Source organism: Eretmochelys imbricata, chromosome 10 (genome assembly GCF_965152235.1).
Source record: "Eretmochelys imbricata isolate rEreImb1 chromosome 10, rEreImb1.hap1, whole genome shotgun sequence".
Lineage (NCBI taxonomy): Eukaryota > Metazoa > Chordata > Testudines > Cheloniidae > Eretmochelys > Eretmochelys imbricata.
In genome coordinates this window covers 8965704-8993054 of record NC_135581.1, presented here as the reverse complement: position 1 = coordinate 8993054, position 27351 = coordinate 8965704, and the positions used below count along the sequence as shown (strand labels likewise).

General features: G+C 46.2%; 1 protein-coding gene across 1 annotated transcript in view; it reads left to right on the top strand.

Moving 5' to 3' along the window:
* Positions 1-22880, top strand: part of MYH16 (myosin heavy chain 16) — a 48224-nt gene extending 25344 nt beyond the window's left edge. The window contains exons 22-43 of the mRNA XM_077827923.1: positions 702-929; positions 1715-1819; positions 2881-2967; positions 3167-3312; positions 4309-4399; positions 5903-5959; positions 6774-6860; positions 7526-7771; positions 8035-8152; positions 8382-8509; positions 9922-10118; positions 11247-11379; positions 13234-13450; positions 14732-14868; positions 15021-15124; positions 15991-16183; positions 17370-17573; positions 19284-19409; positions 20661-20831; positions 21410-21610; positions 22086-22315; positions 22804-22880. Coding sequence (XP_077684049.1) covers positions 702-929; positions 1715-1819; positions 2881-2967; positions 3167-3312; positions 4309-4399; positions 5903-5959; positions 6774-6860; positions 7526-7771; positions 8035-8152; positions 8382-8509; positions 9922-10118; positions 11247-11379; positions 13234-13450; positions 14732-14868; positions 15021-15124; positions 15991-16183; positions 17370-17573; positions 19284-19409; positions 20661-20831; positions 21410-21610; positions 22086-22289 — 3180 coding nt within the window. The 3' untranslated portion in view covers positions 22290-22315; positions 22804-22880. The remainder of the gene's footprint in view (positions 1-701; positions 930-1714; positions 1820-2880; positions 2968-3166; positions 3313-4308; positions 4400-5902; positions 5960-6773; positions 6861-7525; positions 7772-8034; positions 8153-8381; positions 8510-9921; positions 10119-11246; positions 11380-13233; positions 13451-14731; positions 14869-15020; positions 15125-15990; positions 16184-17369; positions 17574-19283; positions 19410-20660; positions 20832-21409; positions 21611-22085; positions 22316-22803) is intronic.
* The last annotated feature ends 4471 nt before the right edge of the window (positions 22881-27351 follow it).

Sequence of the window (27351 nt, the reverse complement as noted above, 5' to 3'; positions counted from 1 at the left end):
CAACTCTTCCAAAAATCAGCAGGAGGCAAAATGGCCTAGTGGTTAGAGCAAGGCAATGGGAGTCAGGAACCCTGGGTTCTCTTCCTGCCTCAGCCACTGATTGATTCTGTGTGACCTTAATCAAATAGCTTGTGGAAAAATTTTCAAAAGCACCCTCTAATTTGGGTTTTTCCATTTCTGGGTGTTGCACAGTCAGCCTGTGGAACTCCTTGCCAGAGGATGTTGTGGAGGCCAAGACTACAACAGAGTTCAAAAAAGAACTAGATAAATTCATGAAGGATAGGTCCATCAATAGCTATTAGCCAGGATGGGCAGGGATGGTGTCCCTAGCTGCTGTTTGCCAGAAGCTGGGAATGAGTGACAGGGGATGGATCACTTGATGATTCGCTGTTCTGTTCATTCCCTCTGAAGCAGCTGGCATCGGCCACTGTCGGAAGACAGGATACTGGGCTAGATGGACCTTTGGTCTGACCTAGTATGGCCGTTCTTACGTAACTTGAAACACCGAAGGCCTGATTTTCAGAGATGCTGTGCAACCACAACTCCAGCTGGAGTCAATGCACCTTTAACATCCTGGCATAGTCACTGGTGCTTAAGTGGAGCAGCCCTGACCCACTGTATATGGATGTTTAGTGCCACAAGAGACCAGAGATACAGTAGCCTCTAAAATGATAAAGGTTGTGTTTCCCTCCCGCCATTAGGAACAAGAGAACTTGATAGATGCTGAGGAGCGGCTGACCCAGCTGATGAAATCTAAAATTGACATGGAGAGCCAGATCTCAGAGATGAAGGAGCGTCTGGAAGAAGAGGAGGGCACAGCCTCTTCCCTGAGTGCCCACAAGCGCAAGCTGGAAGGAGAGCTCAATGACCTGAAGCGCGACCTAGAGGGGTTGGAAACCACGTTGGCCAAGACTGAGAAAGAGAAGCAGGTATGAAGCATCATCGTTGTTTTAAGCTCTCTCTTCCTTGCCCTTTAGGGAAATAACCACTGTCAAGAGCAGGGAACCAACCAGCAAAGCTCATGCCATCTGAATGCCCTTTGAGAAGCTAGCTCGTAACCTGTCAGCTGTTCCCTCTCCAGTATTCAACATTCCCTCTTCCATAGTCTCTAAAAATCTGCTATTCCTTCTATCTTGAGCTGGGATGAACCTGAATCTACAACTCTCCTTATTGTCCTGTATTAGGAGGAGTAATTTCCCTGTAACTCCCACAAATCTCTCTCTACAGAGGCCTTCAGAGCCCTTCCACATCCTGTGTTAATCACCACCTTCCTCTCACTGCAAAGTTACTGGGTCTTTGCTTATAAAATATGCCCCCATGAATCCCTCCCAGTTGCCTTTGCCCTTTTGTCTAAGTTTGGGGGATACTCCCTCTGTTCCCCATCAACTGTTTTTTATTTGGAACTGTCACAGAAGGTTTAAATCCATGATGCTATAGCCTTTTTGTGTCAGTGTGATATGGTCCCTGGGTCACAGTCAGCAAATGCTTGTGGCATCCTGCTGCTTCCCCTGAAATCAGTGTTAGCTAGATAGAAAGCAGGACAGAGACCTTTATCTTCAACTCTCATAAACCTACCATGTGTGAGAGATCAACAACAGAGGTCCAGGTTCTGGTCTTCCCGGAGCTAAAGAACTACAAATTAGTTGATTTGGGGGGCACTAAAAGTTGACATGGCTGGTCATGATCTTGACTATGTTATCTTCCCTATCTCTAGGCGCTAGATCACCGAGTGCGAACCCTGACTTCGGATCTCTCTATCCGGGACGACACAATCGCTAAACTCCAGAAGGAGAAGAGGGCGTTGGAGGAGCTGCACCAGGTAGAAAAATCTGCTCCATTTTCTTTATTGCACCCCAATCGCGTCCTTAGGGCTGCGCTCTGGGAAAGGAGAAATGGTGTCCTACTCAGGCTATAGAGAAACTAAATTGCTGCACAAGTGGGAAAGGATCCCAGGTCTCAGTCATACTGGGGATTTGTGTGTCTCCTATGCATTATACATTGCAGAAGAGTAAAATCATGCTCCTTTGCACTATTTGGCTGAGAGATCTATTGTGAACTGCTGGATTTTGTATGAACTAATACAAAATACACCTCCTGCTGTTTGAACACATCGTTTGTTAGCTCCCCCGACCAGGGACCGCGTTCTTTCTTACATAGAGTGCCAAGCCTGCAGTCAGTCAAAACCCGTCCCCAGCCGCATTCAGCTCAGCAGACTGACGTGGTCCAGGCACTCCCATTACCACAGCGTAGCATACAAGTCACGATAATAGGCTAGCATGCTAGTAATAGTACTGAATTAGTAAATGTTCTGCAGGCTCTTTTCCACACGTAATGAGCTCACTTACCCTTGTCTATTCTCACATCTTTGCTGAGTGAGGAGGAGACTGCCTTTTCCTGGGTGCAAAAGATGGTGTGTGGATTAGCCAAGAGCAACCGAGGGTGGTTCTTTTGTAACGATACATGTTGTCATTGGACAAGATCCTGCAGGACTTGCTGACAACTTACGCAAAGCTCCCATCAATGTCAGTGGGTGTTTGGCCTGAATAAGGAGGACTGCCGCTGTATCCCAGGATTATTAGTGCCATCTACAACCTTTAGTAAGACACTAGGGAATTATATGAATCATTAATAAACCTGTTATCCTGAGGAGACTTCCATGAGAGTAACTGGGGTTTTGGATGGGCCAAGAGATAAATAAATAAATTTGTTTGTCTCTAAGGTGCCACAAGTCCTTCTTTTCTTTTTGCGGATACAGACTAACACAGCTGCTTCTCTGAAGCCAAGAGATGGGGTTTTTCTTATTGTCAGGACAGGGGTAGCTAGTCTTCCAGGAACACAGCGCACCAGTGATGGCCCTTTTCTCTGTCTCTCCCTTCCTAGAAAACTCTAGATGACCTGCAAGCTGAGGAGGACAAAGTGAACCATCTGACCAAGAACAACAGCAAACTTACCACTCAGCTACACGAGGTGAGGACTAGTTGGTCTGAGATTGTCATTTCATTCATCACTGTGGAGGGGGCTTGTTTTTAAAGATCGACATGTTGGGCATCTCTGATGAACATCTACTGCCCGGGTGTTATCATTGCAGAGTGCTTGTCTCTACCCCGCCAGCTTTTTCAAATTCTTGTGGCCATTGATTCTCCTCTCCCCTTTTATCTCTGGTTAGTTGGAGGACAACTGGGAACAGGAAAAGAAGATCCGTGCCGAGGTGGAGAAGGCCCGACGGAAGGCTGAGGGCGACCTGAAAATGACCATTGAAAACCTCAATGAGATGGAACGAGCCAAACTGGACTTGGAGGAGGTGGTTAAGAAGTAAGTGTCAGTCCACACAGAATCGCATTGTGTGGCGGGTACTCCGGAGTCAAAACAGGGCAGCACCATGGATCTGATGGCGTTAATTATACCTGACAGCCACTTCATTAGAAAAATCACGAGTCAGAGTTCCTCTTGGGATCCTAGAAATCCATTACTAACCTAATGCAAAGAGAAAGTGCTGTCTAATGGTTAGAGCAGAAGACTAGGAGTCAGGACTCCTGGATCTTATTCTTGAATCTTTCTTCAACTCACTGTCTGATCTTTGGTAAGTCAATCTCTCTGTTTTCCCTCTTATACATGGAGTATAACCATACCTACCTCGATGGGTGTTGTGAGTCTTAACTGATCATTATTTCTACAAGGCTCTGTGATCCTTAGATAACAGCTGTTCTAGAAATGCAAAGTATTATCGCTAATTAGATCATTATTATAGTGTCACCACTGACTACTGTAGTGATGGGTCTGCCAGCATTTCTCTGGCACTCCTCCCCTTCAAAATTAACTTTAAGGATGTAAATTCACAATTACATATTATTGAAACCACTGCTATTGTTAGTTAAATAGCTAAGTAGCTAAGCAAATGAATACAGCCATTAATTAGTAGGTGCAAAGCTTGATAATGCCAGTCCTAGCAGAGAGCTCAGCAGGAAGTGCAAGGCTGTCGTGTTCCCGTTCAAGGGAAGCTAAGTGCAGACACAAGTGGGGTTAAGCACTAAAATCGCTCCTCCAGACTGAGTGAATGTATCCGCTCCCTTGGGTGGCCATGCCTTTACTCTCAAGAGTACATTGTAAAAAGGGGGCAGGGAATGGACATGACTGAGGAGAAATGAGCTTAAGCACTAAGGCTCATCATGCTAAAGAGCTAATCACTTCTGCATAGCCTAGAGTCAAGGGTTCCTGGTGGAGTTCTTTCCCAGTCCTCTTGTAAAAAGGACCATCCACCATGTGACACCCCCTCCCACCTGAACGGGTCTCTTGTGCCTTTTCTTGCAGGCGAGACATGGAAATCAATTCAGTCAATTCCAAGGTGGAAGATGAACAGTCTCTGAATTCCACGCTGCAGAGGAAACTGAAAGAACACCAGGTGAGGAATGCTCTGACTATTCTCTTGCCCTTTACATCCTATTTCAAGACTCTCTGGTTTTCCTTTCCTAGTATCAAAGGGACTGTCCAAACTCACATGAGAAGTCAATCCACTGGCATGCTAGGGAGCTGGATGGGCCGTTAGGGACCCATATCATTCATGACAAAGGACAAGGACACCACTGAAAAACTCCTCAAACCAAAGCTCCAATAACACCAAACCTTTGTGGCTAGGGCAAGATTCTCCACTCTGGCCCTTCAGTGTAAACTGGTGTAACTCCACAGAAGTCAGTGAAGCTACTCCAGGTTCAAACCAGTTTAAATGAGATCACTGTCTATCCCCTGGTGGGGTGGGATCTATTCCCCATTCTTTACATGACAAGTACAAATGTCAACTTCCTTTTCTTCTACATAAATTATTCTAAGAAATCCAGTGCAAAACAGCAATCCAGCTCTTTTAAACCTATCCTGTTAAAATGGAGACAAGGCCCTATTGTTCTTTAAGACCTCAATACTCTTCTCCTCCAGTAAGTCATACAATAGTCAGGTAGCCTCTTCCTTTTCCAGGTAAATACATTATACAAAGCTCAGCTCAGAGGCAGCAGCTTTGTGTTCTTTTTCAGGGAAATTTTGATTCCCCCCCACACACCAGCTGCCCTGTCTGAAGCCCCAGGATGTGGATTCCCTTGCCCTACTCCTCACAATGAGTCAGCGGCTCAATCAGCTCTGAGCTCCGCCCCGTCTTTTGTTCCAGCTACTTACACTAGACCCTATTTCCCTTTATGGCTGGAAAACTGCAGCCTCTGCTTTGAATGTAAAACTCGTCACAGCTGTCCTGTCACAATGATATGGCAAGAAGGGAGGTGATCTACTGCAGGCACCTCTTGGTCTATTTGTATCTACTGCACAAGTATGGCTTGTCACAAATTTGGCATCGAAACTAAGCACAGGGACTTCTGTGAAGTTTCCCTTCCCCTAACCAAGAGGGGATAAAGTTGTGAATCATGGGAGATGTAGCCCAGCCAGAGACCCGAGCCCATAAGGCACCCAAACTACAATTCCCACAAGGCACTGCGATGCCTTGCACTATTTCTGGTTTCGGCTGGAATAGTTCAGTTTTCAATATTTCACTGAAAAGTCAAAATTTGTCATGAAAAAAATGCCTATTTTCTGCCCAACTCTACTAACAAGTTTCCCCATGTAAACTGGTCATCTTTCCAAGGACCCACTATCCACACACCTCAGGAACGAGAAGAAAGGCCTGATGACAACAGGTCTTGAATGCTGGTCTTTTACAGTTTAGCTAGGGCCCAATTCTACAGGTCCTTCGGAGGGAAAACTCCCACAGAAGTTGACAGGTGTTCTGAGTACAGAATACAGAAGTTAGAATTTACAGATGTGTTCCTGCAGGTTCTTTCTTATTCCCTCAGCCACTCAGATAGGAACACTGGAAAGTTTACCGTTGCTTGTCCAATCACTTGATATGCTTGTGTGTGTCTTGCAGGCCCGTATTGAGGAGCTGGAGGAGGAACTGGAAGCTGAACGGGCTATGAGAGCTAAGGTAAAAATATCCACCCAAAGAGAGAACTCAGAAAACGGCTAATGCCTCTAAAAGGGAGCTAATAAAAGACTAGGTTGCAAGTCCCTGATAAAATTAGCAATAGTGCGAAGACCAGTCTTGAACTCTGCTTTGCTTTCTGTCAGCTATCAGTGGGCAGGTGCTCACACCACAAGGACCTACCAGTATGTAGCAGCCCTCTGGTCTGAAATCTGTGTAGACTGAATTGGCCATGAAGAGTGAACTACCTACTCACTGCAAACAGGAGCCTTGCAGTTCAGGGTGGATCCCATCCTGGCTTTAATAACAAAATCTTCCCTCTTGCTCTTTACAGATATGTAACTACGTATGTATCTCGTATAACAAACCCGATATATGCAATTTCCTAAGTAAATTGTAGGGAGTTGACTAATAACTATTTTATCAGATCTAGTGATAGCAGGAAAGGCTGTAGATAATTCACTCTGTAAAAGCGTGCCCGACATACAATCTGAGGCTAATATGAACAGACAGCACGAATACGTAACTTTCCCGTTTCCGTGAGCTTTACAAATGATAACTTATTAGTTCGCCAACAAGCTCTGAGGCAGAGAAGTATTATTAGTCCCATTGCACAGATGGGGAAACTGAGGCATGGAGGGACTTGCCCAGGGACACAGCAGGCACCAATGATTAGAGTTCAGGAATTCCTGGGTCCCACTCCTGAGCTCAAACCGTGCCTTACTCTCACCGTGGTTTCTGAAATAGTCAGAAAAAAGGCCATGGGAGAATTGAGGTTAGTCAGCGAGTAAGAATTTTTTTCCTTCCCTCCTACCAGGTGGAGAAGCAGCGCAGCGACCTCTCCCGTGATCTTGAGGATCTCAGCGACAGATTGGAAGAGGCCGGAGGTGCCACAACTGCTCAGGTTAGGAACTGACCAGAGAAGGGCATCTGACCCTTTGGACCCCTTTCTTGAAGAAAGCAAAACATTAGTGAGTTGGGAATATCTCCAGGAGCATTTTCAGAACCTGCACTGAGCTAGTGAGCAGGCCAGATTCTACACCCCCTTGTATCACCAAACCTTTACCAACCCCCAACTCCCCCAAAACCTTCCCCAAGCAGTGTTTGACCCCCAACAGAGACACACGTCAGAAACTCAAGGAAGTCTGCCTTGAACTTCGCTATTGCTATTGACTTTACATGGACACCACTCAGAAACTATGGTGATACGTAGCAGTAGAAAACCCTTAGATTCTCTGATGAGGAACTCATTTACTAGCATGGAGAAGAGGGTGGCAGGTGACTTGGGCAGAGTTTCCATTGATTCCACAATGAAAACATTCGGACTGAAGTCCAAAGCACGTTTCTGTTTGAACTTCAGCCTGGATGCTTTGCCTTCAGGGGGATCTGTCCTGGTAGCCAGCGGTAAACTCATTCATGAAGTTACACCAGGATGGAGCTGGTGAAACAATTAAAGCAAGACAAAAGGCATCAAAAAGCCTTTCAAACAAAACAGCCCCCTGAGGAACATGCTGAGAATCAGTGGCTCTCCCGATCCTGGTGGATGGTTTGTGCTCTGTCCCTCCGCAGATTGATCAGAATCGCAAGCGTGAGGCCGAGCTGCTGAAGCTGCGGCGTGAGCTGGAGGAGGCGGCCTTGCAGAGCGAAGCCACGGCCTCGACTCTGCGCAAGAAGCACACAGACGCCATGGCGGAGATGGCGGAGCACGCAGAGAACCTCCAGAGGGTGAAGTCCAAGCTGGAGAAAGACAAGCAGGTTATGAAGGCTGAGATCGAGGACCTCAGCGCCACCATAGAGACCATCCAGAAATCCAAGGTAAGGCGCAAATGGCCAGTGTCTCTGAAATCCAGCAGGAAAGCCAGGGGGGCTGCACATGTGCTGAATACCTTCAACGTCAGCTGAAGTAGAGGCCATTCAGCACCTTGGAGCGCCAGGCCCACATCCCACTTGCCTGGTCCACGCTAGTCATTCCATTATAATGATAACTAATGGGACAAACTGGGTGTGCCGGGGAGCAGGACTTGGCCCTTCAAGTCAGACTTTGCTTTTGTCTGACTGACCTCACCGTTCATTTGCAGCTGAATGCTGACGCCCATGTCCGCAAGCTGGAAGACAACTTGGCTGAGGCCAATTCCAGGCTGGCTGAGATGGAGAAGAACCAGGCTGAAATTAACGCCATCAGAACAAGACTCCAAGGTAAACTCCCTGCTCTCCTTTGACATGTCTGTGCCATACTGTGCCCCACTGCACCTCCTCTTCCCCTTCCTCCCATCCAGCTCTGGCAGCCCTGTCCCCATCTCCTCTAGCCATCTCTCGCGCTGCCAAGTCTTTCTGGCAAGGCCGTGACAGTCCGGCCTCATCATCTCTTTCAATACATCAGGGCAGAATTATTTCATCTCACACTTGTTTTGCACTTTATTTGTAGCTGAAAACAGTGAGCTGAGCCGGGAGCATGAGGAATCTCAGAGCAGGCTTACCCAGATTGCCCGCATAAAGTCTACCCTCACCTCTCAGGTGGATGACTTGAAGAGGCAGCTGGATGAAGAGTCAAAGGTATGGATGATAGCCCTAGAGGGGGCTGCTGGCTGGACAGTTGCAATAATTGCCATCCCATACACTGCTCTCTTCAGAGAAACAAACCTTTTATTGTGTTAATGACTCACCTCTAGCCATGGAAAATCAACCTGGTCCAATTCATCCCTGGGGTAACAAATAATACCAATTAACAGCACTTTTTATCCGTGGATCTCGGTTGTAGGTACCATTTTACAGATAAGGAAATGAGACCGAGGGTACATCTAAACTGGGATAAAAAACCAACAACACTGAGTCTCAGAACCTGGGTCAGCTGGCTCAGGGTCACAGGGCTCATGCTGCAGGGCTCTAAAATCACAGCGTAGACATTCAGGCTCAGGCTGGAGGCCGGCCTCTGAGTCCCTGCGAGGGGGGAGGGTCTCAGAGCCTGGGCTTTCAGCCCATGCCCAAACATCTGTACTGAAATCTTATAGCCCTGCAGTCCAAGCCCCGTCAGCTTGAGCCAGCTGATCTGGGTCAGCAGTGCCGTGGGTGTTTTATCACAGTGTAGACAAACCCTCGGAGGTCTTACTTGAGTCAGTGGAAGAACTGAGAATAGAACATGGTTCTCATGACTCCCTGTCCTATGCCCCAACCACTGGGCCTCACTGCAACTGAGTCCAGTTGAGTTACAGTTGGAACAAATAAGACTGCAAACTATGGCAATATTTGCCTCTGCCCTGGAGGCCCTCTGCGTATTCCGCAGGCAGGATCCGTTTACTTGGTGCATCGTTCTATTGGTGTATCAGTACACCTCGGTCACGGCAGACACTGTCTCTCTGCTTGGAGTGAGCACAGAATGGGCTTTCCGTAGTAAATCAAGTGAAACACCACACCAAAGTATTGAGAACGGTGAAAGGCCAAATTCTGCTCTCAGTTATGTGAGTTCGTGTGCAACTCATTCACGGCAAAGCAGAAACACCTCTGTACGGAGAGCAGAAACTGGCCCCGTGACCATGCATGTATTTGTATTTCTGGCCTGAAATGTTTCTAACAGGCTCAGAACTGAGTTGTTCTGTCTGAGCACCGAAAGGCCAGGAGGTTACTCCAGTGCCTTCATTAACATAAGAAAGCCATAGTGCGTCAGACCAATGGTCCATCAAGCCCAGTATCCTGTCTGCTGACAGTCGCCAATGCCAGATGCCCCAGAGGGAATGAACAGAGGCAATCATTAAGTGATCCATCCCCTGTTGTCCACTGCCAGCTTCAGGCAAACAGAGGCTAGGGACACTCAGAGCATGGGGTTGCCTCCCTGTCCATCCTGGCTAATAGCCATTGATGGACCTATGCTCCAGGAATTTATCTAGTTCTTTTTTGAACCCTGTTATAGTCTTGGCCTTACTTTATGCTCCCAAAGGACAAGTAACTCATGGTGGTTTTGGTATCTCCAGTCCCGTAGCACTGCTGTCGTGAGCCTGGCCAACACAAAACATGACCTGGACCTGATGAAAGAGCAGCTGGAGGAAGAGCAAGAGGGCAAAGCTGAGCTGCAACGCCTGGTCTCCAAACTCAACACCGAAGTCACGACGTGGAGGACCAAATACGAGACAGATGCCATTCAAAGAACTGAAGAGCTGGAAGAGACCAAGTGAGCATTTGGCTTTCAAGAGGCTGGAGTTGGGATGGGGGTAGTCAGGGCCAGGATTCAGGTTGGCTGTGGGGAGAGTCAGAGTTTAGGGCTGTGAGCTTGTGGGGCTCAACTTGAAAAAGCTAAAGAAGAAGCGAAAGCATCCCGGTCAGGAGGAGAAAGAGGGAATGTTGCCTGTAATAATAAATAAGGGATGCTAAGAGCTAAATGCCCATTGCTGCCTGGTATCAAACACAGACGACACAGTCTTAAGAAAGGGCCAGGTTCAGATATCCCCACTCGCACCTACTTTACTCCTCAGTCAGTCCTACTGGAGTCAATAGCACTATGCACGGGGGAAGGGGCTACCAAACTGGAGTAAGGCACTCTGCCCCGGGTAACTGATAAGAGATTACCGAAGCTGCAAAGGCTAAAAGCGGAGCCCCCTTGCCTGTGGTCTGTCTGAAAAGAGCACCGTGAGGATCCACGCCACCGTGAGTAGAGCTCTTAGCCTGAAAGCCCTGTTTTACATCTCTTGACTCAGATGGAATAGGTCTGGTTTACTTTAGATTTGATGGACCAGGCATTGGCCGAGGGGGGAAAGGGCACAATTACAGTCCTACTCCTGGAGATCCCTAAGTGCCAGGCCGAGGAGAGCTCAGTGCCAGCAAGCCACCCGAGAGCAGAGGGCTGAACTTGGCCCTGACCACTCCTTCCAGACCCGGCAGCTGAAGAGATGAGCATGCTGCACATGGTTAAGGGATGCTGCTGGGTCCCTTCTCTGGCATAGACCCCCCAGCAACTCTGGATGTGTTCTCGCTGTGTCAGCAGCAACATCTCGGAAGAGTCGTGCTCTCGCAGAGCCCTTCTGCGCAGACTCAGCCCAACGTTTATTTGCACAGCCAAAGGGCAGGTGCCGTGAAATGCGCCGGACTGAAATTTAACGCTGCTAAACCATTAAACTAAGCAGTGCGCATGCCATTCATGAGCTAAGACAGCACCATTCTCAGTCAGGCTTCTGCAGGCCTCCTGACCTTGGTAGGTCCCTCTGAAGGCGAAAACAGTGAACGTGTCTGAGGAGGGGACAGATGGGCAAGCCTCTCTCCCTCCTCTTTCTTTAGCTTACGCTTTAAAACCTTCCACCCTCAGGAGAAAGCTGGCTGCTAGGCTCCAGGTGGCAGAGGAGACAGCGGAAGCTGCCCAAGCCCGGGCCGCCAGCATGGAGAAAACCAAGCAGAGGCTTCAGATAGAAGTGGAGGACCTCACTCTTGACCTGGAAAAGGTAAGGGACATGTGGCAAAGATGGATTCCTGCCAACATATGCCTGAACAAAACATCCCAGGAAGCCCAAGGACCTGATTTAAAGCCCACTGAAGTCCCTCTGTCGATTTCCATGGACTTCCATGGTCTCTACTAAGGTTACCAAAGTAAAGACAACGTCTTGCATTACCAGCAGTAGCAAGGCACTAGACGGATCCCACTGTGTGAAGGCCCAGAGGATAGTCACAGACATTCCATATAGGCATACAGCAGGTTCCTTTTAGTCAGGCTAATTAACCAGCTTCCAGTAGCAGCAAAAGCAAGAGTCCATCTGGCCAGACAGCCCGTCCTAGCTGCAGCACCAGGGAACCCTCTCCGAAGCAGGTTTTCGACAATGCCATTTTCCTTCGCCTTTTCCAGCATTGCACCACCACCGTTTGCAGCAACGGTGGGAATGCTAGTGTGGACTGGCCACGGGTGTTTTAATCATCATGTCATCTAGCCCTGCAGTCTAGACAACCTGGCAGTGAAAACACTAGTGACCGGTGCTGCCGGTCTACGCTAGCGTTTCCACCTTTGCTACCACTAGTCTAGATGCACCAATGATAGTGCAATGGTGGGAAATGGGAATAAAAATGTGAGTTAAATCAGGACTATGGGGTGCTCCAAAGCCCAATAAACTAAAAGGGAGTTTATCCAATGACTGCAATGGGCTTTGGATCAGGCCATAGGAGCAGACAACCTACCTCACTGTGTTACATCCATGAACGGTGGGTGACTCGCCAGTTCGGGAAGGCTAGCCTCCTCCCACCCTCCTTCCCCTGACGGAGCCCAGAGCCACCTCCACAGCCGCCAAGCCCCCCCTCCACCCCAGCATGCTGGGTGGGTGGTGCGCAGCCCCCCCAGCCTGCCCCCTCAGCACAGGGTGGGCAGTCCTAGCCCCAGGAGTTCCCCCCCACCAGCACTGGGTGGTGCAGCCCCAACACTGGGTGGTGCAGCCCCTAATGCTGGGTGACCCCAGCCACCCCAAGTCCCAGCCATGGCCAAGTCCCAGCCTTGCCCCAGCCCACTTCCCATAGACTTGCCAACCCTTCAGGATTGGCCTGGAGTCTCCAGGAATTAAAGATTAATCTTTAATTAAAGATTATGTCATGTGATTAAATCTCCAAGAATACGTCGAACCAAAATTGGCAACCCTATTCCCTGAAGAGGAGCAGCCAGCCTGCCTGGGCTGGGGCCAAGAGGGAAGGCCAAGCAGGAGGGGGCCTTCTGGGCAGGGCCACTCTGGGCTGTTTGGGGAGGCACAGCCTACGATATGCGCTGCCCATGGTTACATCACTGGGGCAAATGGGTGTTTTGCTATAATTTCCCTCTAATGAAGCTCATCTTTGGATAGTAAGAATGCAAAGCGTATTCATGATTAAAAGCCATAAAGCTCCAGGAAAGAAAAATACACTGTTATCCTTTCCCTTTTATGGTGATTCAGTTTAACAAAATCTAAAATTACCTTGGATAGCATCTTGTTTGCAACTGAAGCTAAAATGCTTTCGAAAGAGCCACAGTAGTCGACCACACGAATTCTTAACAGCACATCTGTACGCGATATATCTGAAATGGGAAACATTTGCTCCTCTATAACCACAGAATTGAGGGAGGCCATCACGCTGAAAGCAACTTGGTGGTCTTGCCAAATTCCTAACAGCAGGGAAAGAAAGCCAAGCAAATATTTTAACCATCCATTCAGAATGACTAAGAGGAACTCTGCCAGTCACCAGAGCTGCCGCCAATTTAACCGTGACTAGCTGGCAGGACACACACAGAAGCGATGTGTAAAGAAAAACTTGTCTGCAGTGAATGCTTGGCTTTCTGCTTCCAGGCCAATGCTGCTTGTGCTGCCCTGGACAAGAAGCAAAGGGCCTTTGATAAGATGCTGGCGGAGTGGCAGCAGAAATGCGAAGAGCTGCAGGTGGAGCTGGACAATTCCCAAAAGGATTGCCGCATGTACATGACTGAAAACTTCAAGCTCAAGACTGTCTATGAGGAAGCCCTAGAGCATCTGGAATCTGTTAAGAAGGAAAACAAGACCCTCCAGGGTAAGCACTGCTTCCATGTAAAAACAACCCCCACACATTCCCAAAGCCCCCAATTTACACCGAATGATGGACTGTAGCTTCTCCCAGCTGATACATTCCCTTTGTGAATGTATTTCTGATGACATCCAAATGATGGGCCAAATTCTGCTCTTGGGGTGCAATTCACCAACCCACTGACACCTCCCCACGCACAAACACAAAGTAAATTGTGAAAGTAACGTAGGTAAATGTATAGTGTGGAGGGGGGGGACAAGAGGGGCTCAGGAGACAGGAAGATTGTGCTGCAGGTCAGTTGCCTCTTGGTGGCCCCTGGTCTAAAGTAGGGGCTATGACCCCTGTGCATCCCTTGGTGGGGATTATCATCACGAGAACAAGATAACAGGGAATGATGAACTAGTGGTTAAAACAATCAACTAGGATACATGAGACTTGGATTCCATTCCCAGCTCTACCTCAGAGTTTTCTGTGATCTTGAGCCAGTCACTTAAGCTCTCTTTGCTTCAGTATTCCCCATCTGTAAAATGGGGCAAATGACACTGACCTTCCTGACAGGGGTATTATGAGGATAACTCCATGAATATTTGGGAGGAGCTATGATCCTCTGGCAGTGTGGCCCACAGAAAATATATAATGATGGACTCAGTGGCATAGTCCTGATGCTCCCCGCCCCCTCCATCCTTTGCTTCAGCCTACAGTGGCTGGCACAGAGCCCAGACAGCGTGGAGTCTTGTTTTCACTTAGGAAGAGCAGCCATTTGAGAGACGGGAGGAAGAAGTGGAGAAAGATTGTGGAGTATTTCTCATGGCTTAATGGGTTTCTCTTTTCCATCTCCCTGACCACAGGCTGCCAGCAGGGCTCATTCAGAAACCCAGAGTAACATTTAGAAATGAAAGCAAAGCCCAACTGATTGGAAGGAGAGTCATAGAAATGTAGGGCTGGAAGGAACCTTGAGAGGTCATCTAGTCCAGTCCTGGGTGCTGAGACAGGACAAAGTACCTAGACCATCCCTGACAGATATTTGTCTAGCCTGTTCTTAAAAATCTCCAATGATGGAGATTCCACAACCTCCTTTGGTAACCTATTCCACTGCTTAACTATCCTTATAGTGAGAAAGTTTTTCCTACTATCTAATTGAAATCTCTCTTGCTGCAAATTGTTGATCACTTGCCTGGAACTATCTCAAGCCATTTTCTTTCAAAGGATCAGTACGGGTGGCACTTGTTAAAAGTTCCCAGTCCTGGAACACACCCATCACATGAAATCTCCATTTTTCTTCCTCAGAGGAGATTAAGGATCTGATTGACCAGTTGGGTGAGGGAGGGAGAAGTGTACATGAGCTTCAGAAGATAAAGAAGAAGCTGGAGGTTGAGAAGGATGAACTGCAGATGGCCCTAGAGGAAGCAGAGTCTTCCCTGGAGGTAATAACTGTATCCAATTCTGGCAACTACACATGCGGGGGACACATCAGACTAGTACATAACATGCTGGTCATATTTCCAGCAGATAAATTATATAGATTTTACCTCTTAAAACCCATTCAGTCACACCTCTCTTGTATGTTTGCTGGCAGGTTGAAGAAAGCAAACTGATCCGTATTCAGCTTGAACTAGCTCAGGTGAAAGCTGACATTGACAGAAGAATCCATGAGAAGGAAGAGGAATTTGAAGCTACAAGGTATGGAATATCTAAGTGCTCAAAGATACAGACACTCAGAGCTTTTTGACTCAATATGCACTGAGGAGGTATAAGGTTCCCAGTATGAATATTCTTTCATTCCATGAAAGAAGCCCACATTTGCTTGGGTGATCTGTTGGATTTGACCTGATCTAGTGGCTGTATTACCAGGGGATCTTGTCTTAACATTAAGAAGCAGGTGATTGTAGGAGGTTCTGGGTCAAATCCAGCTGTCCGTTACAGCTGCATGGTGTCACTGAAGTCCAAGGTGTTGCACTGCATAACTAAGAACAAAATCTGGCTCATAATACACGTCTTAGTTACTATCAGAACAGATTCTGCTTCAGAACTTATGCCAGTCTCTATTAGAGAGTACGATGAGACCTCATATGGGAGGCAGATTATCCCACAACCAGGGTTCCTACACCTTCCTCTGAGGCTTATGCTGCTGGCTAGTGTTGGAGACAGAATATTGGACTAGATGGACTTTGGCTCTGAGCCAGCCTAGCAATCCTTAGACTTCTAATGTTCACAAAAGATAAAAAATATTGTATCTCAGGGAAAAATGATAAACCACAATTATCCCGTTAAACGCTTGGGATTATTTCCAGTGCTTAGCTACCGCATGGGAGAAGTTTTGGTCCATTTCAAATCTATACTTATTAGTATGACGTACTCTAAGAAGCAAAGTGTGTGGGATCAATGTGGCTGCCAGGGTTTAGAATCCCATTTTCAGACAGTTTCTGCAATGATCCCTTTTTATTATTTCATGAACAATCCCTTGGTTTTACCCACCTAACGCCAAAGGCTGGACTGGACTCAAGTGTAACAGAATGATACAACTTGTGCTTCATTTGCATCCGCAGGAAAAATCATCAGCGTGCAATTGAGTCTCTGCAGTCAAGTCTGGAGATGGAGGCTAAGGGGCGTGCTGAAGCACTCAGGCTCAAGAAGAAGATGGAGACGGATCTGAATGAAATGGAAATCCAGCTGGATCATGCCAACAGGAACAACAGCGAGCTTGTCAAGACACTGAAAAAACTGCAGCAGCAGATCAAGGTAAACTGGAGAGGAGGAAGTAGGACCCTGAAAGGAAAATTCCATCCAGTTACATCTTTTTACATATAATAACTCTAGGAAGTGGAATATACAAGCTTGTTTAGAGAGACTCTGTCAGGTCACACTTGCCCCCAAATTCAGGTTTTGTAAGCGAAGGATCTAAATCGGATGTAAATCAGGAATAACTTCATCCAAATCAATGGGGTACAATTATTGTGAGAGAAGAACCAGGCGCACAGGCTTTTACAAAACCTCAGACCAAAAAACTGCAATGAAAACAGTTTTGTTTTTAACAGACATTGCCTGCAGTGTTTGCAAACCAAACAGTGCTTCATCACTCCAGGGAGAGCCTGAAAGTGAAATTGATGAGAAATCAACTGAAATGAAAAGTGACACTTACCAGTCTGTTTTCTTTGTCCAAGCTCAGAGAACTGCAAAAAGGATACAAACAGCATAAAAAGGACAAACCAAATTTAGATTAAAAAATAAAATAAAATAATTTTAAAGGCCAGATCCTCAGCTGATGTAAACTGGTGTCACCACAGCTGAGGATCTGACTCTAATAACTTAAGATATGGGTTCTCAAACTTCATTGCACCGCGATCCCCTTCTGACAACAAAAATTACTACACGACCCCAGGAGGGGGGCCAGAAGCCTGAGCCCATCCGAGCCCTGCCCCCTGGGTGGGTGGGGGGCCCAAAGTTGAAGCCCAAGGGCTTCAGTCCCAGGTAAGGGGCCTGTTATCTGAGCCCCAATGCCCTTGGGTTTCAGCCTCGGCCCCAGGTAGTGGGGCTTGGGCTTCGGCTTTGGCCCCAGGCCCCAGCAAGTCTAAGTCCGCCCTGGAGACCCCATTAAAATGGGGTCCCGACCCACAGTTTGAGAACCGCTGACCTAAGATGTTGTAACAGCATTGAAAGGTACATTTGTTTTCATTTTTAAATACATGGGCCTTATTTTGGTTTTTGACACTGGTGCAAACCAGAAGTAACTCCACTGAGGTCAAAGAAGTTGCACTGGTATAAAGCAGGCATAAGTGACCTCAGAATCAGACATCAGGATTTTTAACTGGACAATGTCCCTTTTTAAAAAAAAGGAGAAAACACAGAGCTACTGGGTGGGCCTTCTTGTACCTCACAGCTTCCTCTGCATGCTTCTTAATCATACTGATGCCTCTTTTGCCTTCAGGATCTTCAGATTCAGATGGATGAAGATGCTCGCCAGCACGAGGAGCTCCGGGAACAATACAACCTCCAGGAACGCCGCCTCAGCCTGACACAGACAGAGCTGGAAGAAATGCGCACTGGCCTGGAGGGCAGCGAGCGCTCTCGCAAACTGCTGGAGCAGGAGCTGATAGAGATCACTGAGAGGCACAACGAAATCAATGTCCAGGTAAAAACAAATTCCACGCTGTTGATACTGGGTCATTATACTGTTTGCTCTGCTGCTGGCATTAAAAGTCTGTTGTGCTTGATGAGAATGTACTGTGCTGTAAAGAAAATGTTATGAAAGAATAAATAAAAATCCGATTGATTTTATTAGAGCCAAATCTAGCCGCGAAACTCCCAGCGACTTCAGTGGCAGCCTGAGTAAGGATTGCAGGATTCAACCCATAAAGGATTAAATATGATATTATTCCTTATGGGGAAAGTCCTATAGAATTTACGATGAACTATACCAAGAAGATTCTATGGATATTACACTAAGGATGGGATATTCAGGAATGCTCAGCGTTGGCCCAAGTCTATGATCCATTGTCGCCAGTGGGAGCAGAATTAGGACAATGCTGAGTGCTTTTGAAAATGCCACTGTAAAAATCTATAGGGTGAAATGCTGGCTCCACTGAAGTCAATGTGAATTTTGCCATCGGCTTCACTGGTGTCAGGATTTTACCCCTAGAATTTAATGAAGAGTGAGATCCATTTGATTGAAATTTTAAACCATCCTACAGAATGCAAAGAAAATGATACCCTGCTATAGGATTCTGTGCGCTGGTTTCAAAATTCTAGAGATGGTTTATCGTTATTTATTACATGCTCTAGGCCTTTTTCCATAAAGCATGGACTAAATGTGGTAAGGATTTCCAAAGAGGGGGAAGATCTACAAGATAAACTGTTGGAAAGGACTAATAATAGAGAGAAGCATTTGCATACTGAGATGATGAGGGGACTTTGTTCATCTAATCTGAGATGTAAATACCACTTTTTATCAGAGACATAAAAAATATAACTAATACATTTACTTGTAACTGATGCTCAAAGGCTAAATTTTCGGCATCTAAAGTGCTGTATTTATGTCCCATAGTCTTCCTGATGCTTGCTTGTTATACAGAACTAATATTGCACAGTGCTTGCATTGTACTTTACAGCAGGGATAGTCGATTATTTTTTGTCAAGGTCCAAATTTTTTGGTCAAGGTATAATCAAGGTTTAGACTCCAGAGAAAATAATAAAAAATAACAATAAAATAATAATAATAAATAAAAAGATTTCAGGGACCATTCAAAAGTGTCTGGGTGGTCCAGATTTGGCCCGGGGTCTGCCTATTGACTACTCCTGCTCTACAGTATTGTGGTACATAGACTTGATGCTGTAGTACTGAAGATCTTGGAAGTCTATACAATGCATTTGTTTGGTTATTTAGTAATGTTTCTAGGTATAATTGTCTTAGCATTTGGGCTCCTTACAAAAAATCTAAAGCTATACCCATTGGCAAACATTGTGATTAGATGTAGGATTTTCAGATTTCCCATGAGGCAAAAGATACTTATCGGCTGTAAGTTCTTTGCACAGCAATTCTCTCTGTGTAGAGTAACTATAGACGAAAACGTCTGGATGCTACTGCAATGTAAGTTTGAAAAAATAATACACACGCATGCACACAAATACAGTGAAGCAGGATTAAAATGAAAGACTTTGGTAGACAAAGGGATAGAACGCATGATACAAGATCTTGGTTTCCAAGGAAAATCTTTGTGACATAAAAGTAAAATAAACATACAGGGTCAAATGCATCCCTAGTTTCAAGCCAGCAAAAGTGCCAAGTCATCTGCTCAAAGATCTATTTAGAGCCCGGTCACTGAGTCTTCCCTCCTCTCTCCAGAACCAAAGCCTGCTGGTGATAAAGCGCAAACTGGAGTCTGACCTTATGCGCATTACAAGCGAACATGAGGAGATGATCAGCGAGTTCCGAGCGGCTGATGAGCGAGCCAAGAAAGCCATGGCTGATGTAAGTTGCACCCGGCCCTCAGTGATGGTCCCTAGAAACCTGGGGGTTGTATATTCTGCTCTTTCCTACACGGCTCAATTTTGAAGTGCATTGTTATTGATGAATCTTTGCACTTATCTAACATTTCCCATTCCCAAAGGGCTGCACATACATCAGCTCATCTGTCCACCAATATGGGAAAAAAAAAAGATCTGGAGAAATCTACTTCTGTTCTGTCCCCTTGCTAGGGAAGGGATCTTCAGCATTACTAATGGTGCCCTGGGAAGCTCCTCCATTTCCCCTTCTGTTTTGTCCCCGCTTTCCTCAAGACTTAACATTGAAACTATCATGCTTCCAACCAAAGACTGGACACCTTCCTTCCGTAGCCAGTCAATGCTATTCATAATTTTCATGGAGAGCAGAAGAGTGGCCACTGTTGAGTAAATTTCTCAGTTGGCACTTAAAAATTGACACCTTAGAAATTCCATAGATAGCTGTAGAGTTAATGCTCGGTATTTCCTCCTGAAAAGAGGCTGAACATTCTGCCTTCTTTATGCTCTCAGCTACTGCTTGTTCATACAGCACCCTCATCCAGAATCCAGGGCAAGAAGCCCAGGCTGGACCCTGCTCCCAGGGGCTGCCTCCTGCTCCCAGCTCTGAACCTTGGCTATTAGTCAATTTCATGGCTCTGTGCTGTGAAATTGACAAGGCTGTCTGGCTTCTGGAGGGGAGTGGACATGGGGGGGAGAAGCTCTCAGCTCCCCACACTGCCCCTCTTAGGTTGGTGGAGACGCTCCTGGTGAGGACGTGCACCACCAATCCAAGGAGGGTAGTCTGGATATGCACCACTGCAGTAATTATTGCGGGGGCTTTAAGTCGATCTAATATAGGTTGACTTATGTTTTTAGTGTAGACATACCCTACGGTATGTTCTAATCTCTCTTCTTCCTAGGGGAGAATGGAAAGCATAAGCACTGGATTGTCTATAGGCAGAAATTGCTGACTGAATAAGAGGGATGGGTAATATCTTATACTATACCCCTGTGATAGTAAGCAAGTGCAAATCTCCTAGCTTGAGGCCTGATCCAAAGCCCATTGAAGTCAACGGGAGCCTTTCCATTAGAGAGGCAAACTGTGATGCATAGAACAGACTTCTAGATCCTGCAAAATTCCCCATATGGCAGCATATGGACATCAGGTCTAAATATCCTAGCTTCCAATGCTCAGTATAAATAGTCTGTGCTGACAAGCTGTTTCTTACCCTCCTCTTAGGCTTCTCGCATGGCAGAAGAGCTGCATCAGGAGCAGGATCACTGCATGCACCTGGAAAAGATCAAAAAGAACTATGAAATCACAATAAAAGACCTGCAAGTCAAGATGGAAGAGGCTGAGCAGTTGGCCCTGAAAGGAGGAAAACGTATGATCATGAAACTTGAGACCCGGGTAAGAAAAACTGGATAGGTCTACTCAAAAAACATTCTTCCAACACATCTGTCCAACACTTCCCTGACCAGAGCTTTAGTATTCAGGAGAAATATTTGAAAAGAAAAGGAATGTTTTTATTAAAGGGCCAATGTATCCCAGATAGATTAAACTAAACTGAAGAGAAAATAATAGCAAAATATATTCTAGATACATTAAAATCCACCCAGGCCATACTCAGCCGACTGCAATGCAAAGAAAGGTCACTGCTGCTCCTCTGTGTCATATGCCATGTCTGGTTGGATCCTAAATGTCCTTGGCTATAACACTAGGGCATATTATCATTAGCAAGCCATCTCTCTGTCGTAGATCCTACCTGGGTCCTCCTGGCCCCAGTTCACACAAGGTCCTATTGGAGCCAGTGATATATCTCATTGGGATTCTTTTCATAACTATTGCAACTGGAATACCCCATAGTCAGTAAATAAAAGCCACAAAACCACTTTCCAGATTCTTAGCGTGACTCCAGGTCTCCACGTCCATCATGCTAAACACAATCAGTACTAACGTACCCTGCTGGGTTTTTACCCCCTTTTCAGATTAAGGAACTGGAAACGGAGCTAGATTCCGAACAGAAGCGTCATGTGGAGACGGTGAAAAGTCTGCACAAGAATGAACGCCGCCTGAAAGAGCTGATCTTCCAAACAGACGAGGACCACAAAACCAACCAGCGCATGCAGGAGCTTGTGGAGAAGCTGCAGAACAAGCTGAAGATTTACAAGAGACAAATTGAGGAGGCCGTATGTACCCCAGACTGTAACCCTCCTGTCTTGCGCACACACACAATATCTACCACATATGTTGCATCTTCAAAAGAAAGATAACCTGAAATACGTGTTCATCGGTAGCATTAGCACCTCCAGTCATCAGGCTCCTGTTTTATGCTCCCTTTTCCTGCCATCATTGATAATACAGGCCCCAATGTATCTATAAAAAGAAAGCCACCTAAACACCCACCCGCCTTATCCTTTGCAAAAAATCAGATTAATGCATGTTGTCATCTCAACCTCTTGCAGTCCTTTGGCTGCCCTCACAAGTTGCCTCCAATATCTGGGGGGATGTGTGTGTAAAATGTATTTATTCCTGGTCCAACAGTTTACTATACACTTTGCCTGGTTGGTTGTATTGAAGGAATACAGGTCAGAGCCATTTTGTGCTGGTGTGGTCTAATATAAAGACTTAAAAAAAATAAGCCAAATCTTCTCATGTCCCCAGGAGGAGCAGGCTAACCAGAGCATTGCAAAGTACAGAAAGACGGTGCACGAGCTGGATGATGCAGAGGAAAGGGCTGGAATGGCTGAATCGGCTCTAAACAAATTGCGCACCAGGCACCGTGTCTCAGCGAGCAAAGGATTCACCTCTGTGGAGATCATCCAAGTGTCGAAGTCTTCTGCTTCCAAGTCCGCATCCGGGGAATAGACACCTATGCTTGGAACCTGCAGCTGGTAAGGCTGCATGTCTTGCCTTTTTCAGACAGGGTACTGGGGTGGATTCGGAAACACCCATGCAGTACTGATCCTGGGTGACTCACTGAATTTGCTGTGAATGGTGATGGGGCCATTCTGCATGGCTCTGCTTATGCAGGAAGAGGAATTTTGAAGTTGAAGAGGACTGTGATGGTTGTAGATGCTGTTACAGCCTTAGAATCATGCAAAGGCTCCATTGTAGTTTTTAGCTCAGAGACAGTGGGGTTTCTGTCCCTTTCACAGCCCTCAAGTAGAACCTATGCTCAAAACCCATATACTTGGCCCGGAGAGGTCAGGATTTGGCCCTATTAAAGGAAATATTGGCCCAGTCTGAGCATCAGTAGGTTCCAGTGGATGTGTACATGGATACTGTAGCATTTCTCACCTCTTCCTCTCCTCCCTAGGGAGGCTTTAAAAGATAAAGAAGTTGCTATTGCAATCCAACTTCAATGTCTCTTTCCTTCCAGGGTGACACACATCTTCCCAATAGCTGCCCACTGCAAGATTGCTACCCTAGCGATGAATTGAAAATAGCAGTCTAGAGCCATCAAGAAGACGCCTACATAGGGAGAGAGAGATGGAAACAAAGAACGTACGTGTATCTCTGAGGGGAAAAGAATGATCTGTGTGTTCTCATCACTGGAGAGCTTGAAACCGGTACTTCCCCCGACTGGATTAAACCACAAAATCATATAGGTCTGGCTGTTATCAGTTGAAATGGGTCTGTTTTAATGTGGATTTTACATTTTCATGTCAAGGACGGAAGGTGTAAAGCCTCTGTGGGCTGTCTCGTAAATAATTCCTCACACTAATAGTCTTAATGCATAGTCTTAATAAAGCTTACTGTATGGGAAATAAACTTGGAGATGCTGCTGGATTGTCTATGTTTGTAGGATGACAATTTGAGTCACTGAGACCTCCTGTCCAAAAAAACATTTTTAAACTAAATTCAGCAGCACTGAACCATGTTGACTAGTATGCATGTGTACCAGTTCCCTTTACTGGATCAGAATTTCTCAGCTGTGTGTCACGGGTCCTCTAATGCATTTAACAGTTCAAAGCAGGTTCTCCTTTCACCCGTGGTTTTGGAGAGCCAGGATTTAAGTTCTATCCCTGCTATTGCTCTAAGTTGCTATGGTACACATCACACTGACACCTATGAAGTCCTAGGCCATGGCTTCTTTAAAATCCCAATGTACGAGGACTCACACAGCATTTCCTTTGCTCATTTAACATAAGGGCTGTAGAGATTTTTCCAGATCCTTTTGGTGATGAGGTCCCAGCCATGCACTGTTGGGGGCAGTTTTGTGACATCAACAAAAAAGGCCCAGCCAATCAGAACATGGCTTTGGACAATCCGTGTCTCCAACCCAGACACTACTGTGTACTGGCACACGCTCCCTTGGGGTGAACAAATACAGCGTGGTGTGTCTGTGTGATACAGGCCCTTATGACAATGGGTTAAAATTTGTGATGCCTGGGATCAGAGATTTGTGCAGCTAAGGGAGGCGGAAGCAAAGGTGGCTGAACACGTTCAGACCCAGCTCCAGCAGCAGTGTGGCAGGGGACAGCGGCCGTTCCAAGAAACAGCTGGAGGATTTGTCAAGAACAAATCAATGCCAAACGAACCAGATTTCCTTCTTTGACAGGGTTACTGGTTTAGGGGACAAGGGGGAAGCTGTAGGCATGATATATCTGGACTTTAGTGAGGCTTTTGACACAATCCCATAGGACATTCTCATAAGAAAACTAGGAAACTCTGCTCTAGATTAAATTACTATAAGGTAGGTGCACAACTGATTTTAAAAACCCTATTTAAAGAGTAAAAAGAAAAGGAGTATTTGTGGCACCTTAGAGACTAACCAATTTATTTGAGCATGAGCTTTTGTGAGCTACAGCTGTGAGCTGTAGCTCACGAAAGCTCATGCTCAAATAAATTGGTTAGTCTCTAAGGTGCCACAAATACTCCTTTTCTTTTTGCAAAGACAGACTAACACGGCTGTTACTCTGAAACCATTCAAAGAGTAGTTATCAATGTGTTGCTATTAAACAGGGAGGGTGTATTTAGTAGGGTCCCACAGGTCCTGGGTGTGGTACAAGTCAATATTTTCATTAATGACTTGGATAATGCTTTTAAAATTTGCAGATGACGTCAAACTGGGAGGGGTTGCAAACACTTTGGAGGACAGGATTACAATTCAAAACAAGCTTGACAAATGGAGAATTGGTCTGAAATCAACAGATCAAATTCACTAAAGACAAGCGCAAAGTTCTTCACTTAGGAAGGACAAATCAAATCACAGCTACAAAATGGGGAATTACTGACTTGGCGGTAGTACCACTGAAAAGGATCTGGGAGTTTTAGGGGATCACAAATTGAATTTGAATCATCAGTGTGATGCTCTTGCAAAAAGGGAAAATAATATTCTTGGGTTTAGTAACAGGAGCGTTGTATGTAAGACACGGGAAGTAATAGTGCCACTCTACTTTGCACTGGAATATTATACGGTCTCATGTGGAGTATAGTGTCCAGTTCTGGGCACCACACTTCAAGAAAGCTGTGAACAAATTGGAGAGAGCCCAGAGGAGAGCAACAAAAACTGATAGAAGGTTTAGAAAACCTGACCTATGAGGAAACGTTAAAAAAGTGAGCATATTTAATCTACAGGGGGGCCTCATAACAGTCTTCAAATATGCTAAGGCTTGTTGTAAAGAGGACAATGACTGATTGTTCTCCATGTCCACTGATGGTAGGACAAGAAGTAATCGGCTTAATCTGCAGCAAGGGAGATTTAAATTAGGTATGAGGAAAACCTCCTATCTAGAAGGATAGTTAAGCACTGGAACAGGCTTCCAAGGGAGAGTCCCTTGGAATCCTCGTCATTGATGCTTTTTACGAATGGGTTAGACAAACACCTGTCAGCGTATTCTTAATCCTGTCTCAGGTAGAGGGATGAACTAGATGCCCTCTTCAGATCCTTTCCAGTCCTACATTTCTACGAATCCCCAACTCTGGGCTTGTCAGCCATGCCCTTAAGCTGTAGGAGAAATCAGTTGAAACTAGGGAGCGTGATGCCAGGGAGAATAATGCTGCAGCCCCTGAAGAAGCCGGTGCCAGAACCACCAAGCAGCAGCTGTGTTGTCCCAAGGGCAAATGGTGATGGTGACTAGTGTCCAGCTGCACCAAATCGACTGATGTCCCTCAGCAGAGCCTGGGATAAACACTGCCACCTGCTGGCTCCTTCGTTCCCCATCCTCACTGCCCCAATCTGCCTTCCTCCCTCCTTCAAAAATGTAACCAGTCAAGCCCCTCCAACGTGTGTGTGTGGGGGGGGGGGGGCAGTGGGAGCCCTGATGTATGTGAGGTGATCGGGAGGGGAACCTTGAGCCCTCACCCTCATTCAGCCCCCTCTCCGTGTTATCCTCCCCAATTCTTCCCCCTCCCTCCCACAGCGATCACCTGTTCCCTCCACCTCCCTACCAGCCACATCCATCTTCACCCAGGAGCTCCATGAGGGCCAGGTGTTAGCAGGCACAGGCAGGAGCCAAGAGGGAAGACAGTCCATCCAGCTGCCTTTAGCCATTGCCATTGGGTTGGGAGAAGCAAATGTAGCTGTGCCTACAACTCTCCTGTATGCAGGAGGTAGCAGGAGGGTTGCCAACCCTCCAGGATTGGCCTGGAGTCTCCCGGAATTAATTAAATTTAATCTATTTAATTAATTAATGATTATGTCATGTGATGAAATCTCCAGGAATACATCCAACCAAAATTGGCAACCCTAGGAAGCAGGGCTGTCATGGCAGATATCTGACACTTTACCAAATGGCTGAGGCCCTAAATCTGTTTCCAAATGTGCTCATTTCAGGCCTGACCCTTGGAGCTGAGCTTCCCGACTTCCATTGATTTCAGGGAAGACCTCATCTTGCAGGAACTACCAAGGAAAAACATGAACCAAAGACCACAGCTGAAAGATGGCATTTACTTAAGGTTTTGATCAGGTTAAAAACAACTGAATCATGCCCCCTCGTTCCCCACTGTATGTCACAACCATTTCACACACAATCCACTTAAACACAGAAGATTAAAATACAGCATAGCAGCTGTTAAACTGGCCTGTCTGAACCAGCTATGGAAGCTGTCCAAGATGATGGCATAAATTTACCTTCCTTTGTTAAGAATCACAAATTTTGCAACTTCAATACATCCAGTGTTGCTATTTGAGATCAATATAATGCCTTTGCTAAGTCAGACAGCTCTAATATTGGTTATGAAAACTGATTTTGAAAAATTATTATAACCTAGGTGGATGCTGTACTGAAGTCTTAAGCAAGTGCATCTTGGAAAAAATCCCTGTGCCTGAAAGTGACAAATTTTCAAATGTCGGAGCCTACCTTGCACTTCGAAAATAGATACTTTCACCCACAAATGCATTTATGTTTAATTACCCATTTTGAATCCCAAATTCATGTTGTGCACTCGGTTATCTCTTTGCACATGCCTGCACATATTTTGCAGTTGTCTGCATTCTGAAACTATGTCCCGTCATTTTTTTCTTAATACCTTAAGGCAAACTTCATCTATAGTTAGGTTCTTCTGAAAATCTCCCACTGTTGCTGTCATATTAGTGGAGTTCCACCACTGTTAGCGAAGTGTTAGTGTAGATTGGTCACTGACCTTTTCACTACTAAGTCTTCTACTCCAGCCCAGGGTTCTGAGTTCAATCCTTGAGGGGGCCATTTAGGGATCTGGGGCAAAAATTGGGGATTGGTCCTGCTTTGAGCAGGGGGTGGGACTAGATGACCTCCTGAGGTCCCTGCCAACCCTGAGATTCTATGGTTCTGTGTGATGGTGAAACTGCTGGCAGCCTGTCTGCCCTGGAACTTGCACAGCTACAGCAGTGATACAGCTGGAGCCGAAGTGGGAGATTCCTGGAAACCTTTATTGTAGACAAGGCCTTCGTATTTTTGCATTTAAAATCTCCGAGCTCCTGCAGAGCTCCTGCAGAACACGGCTG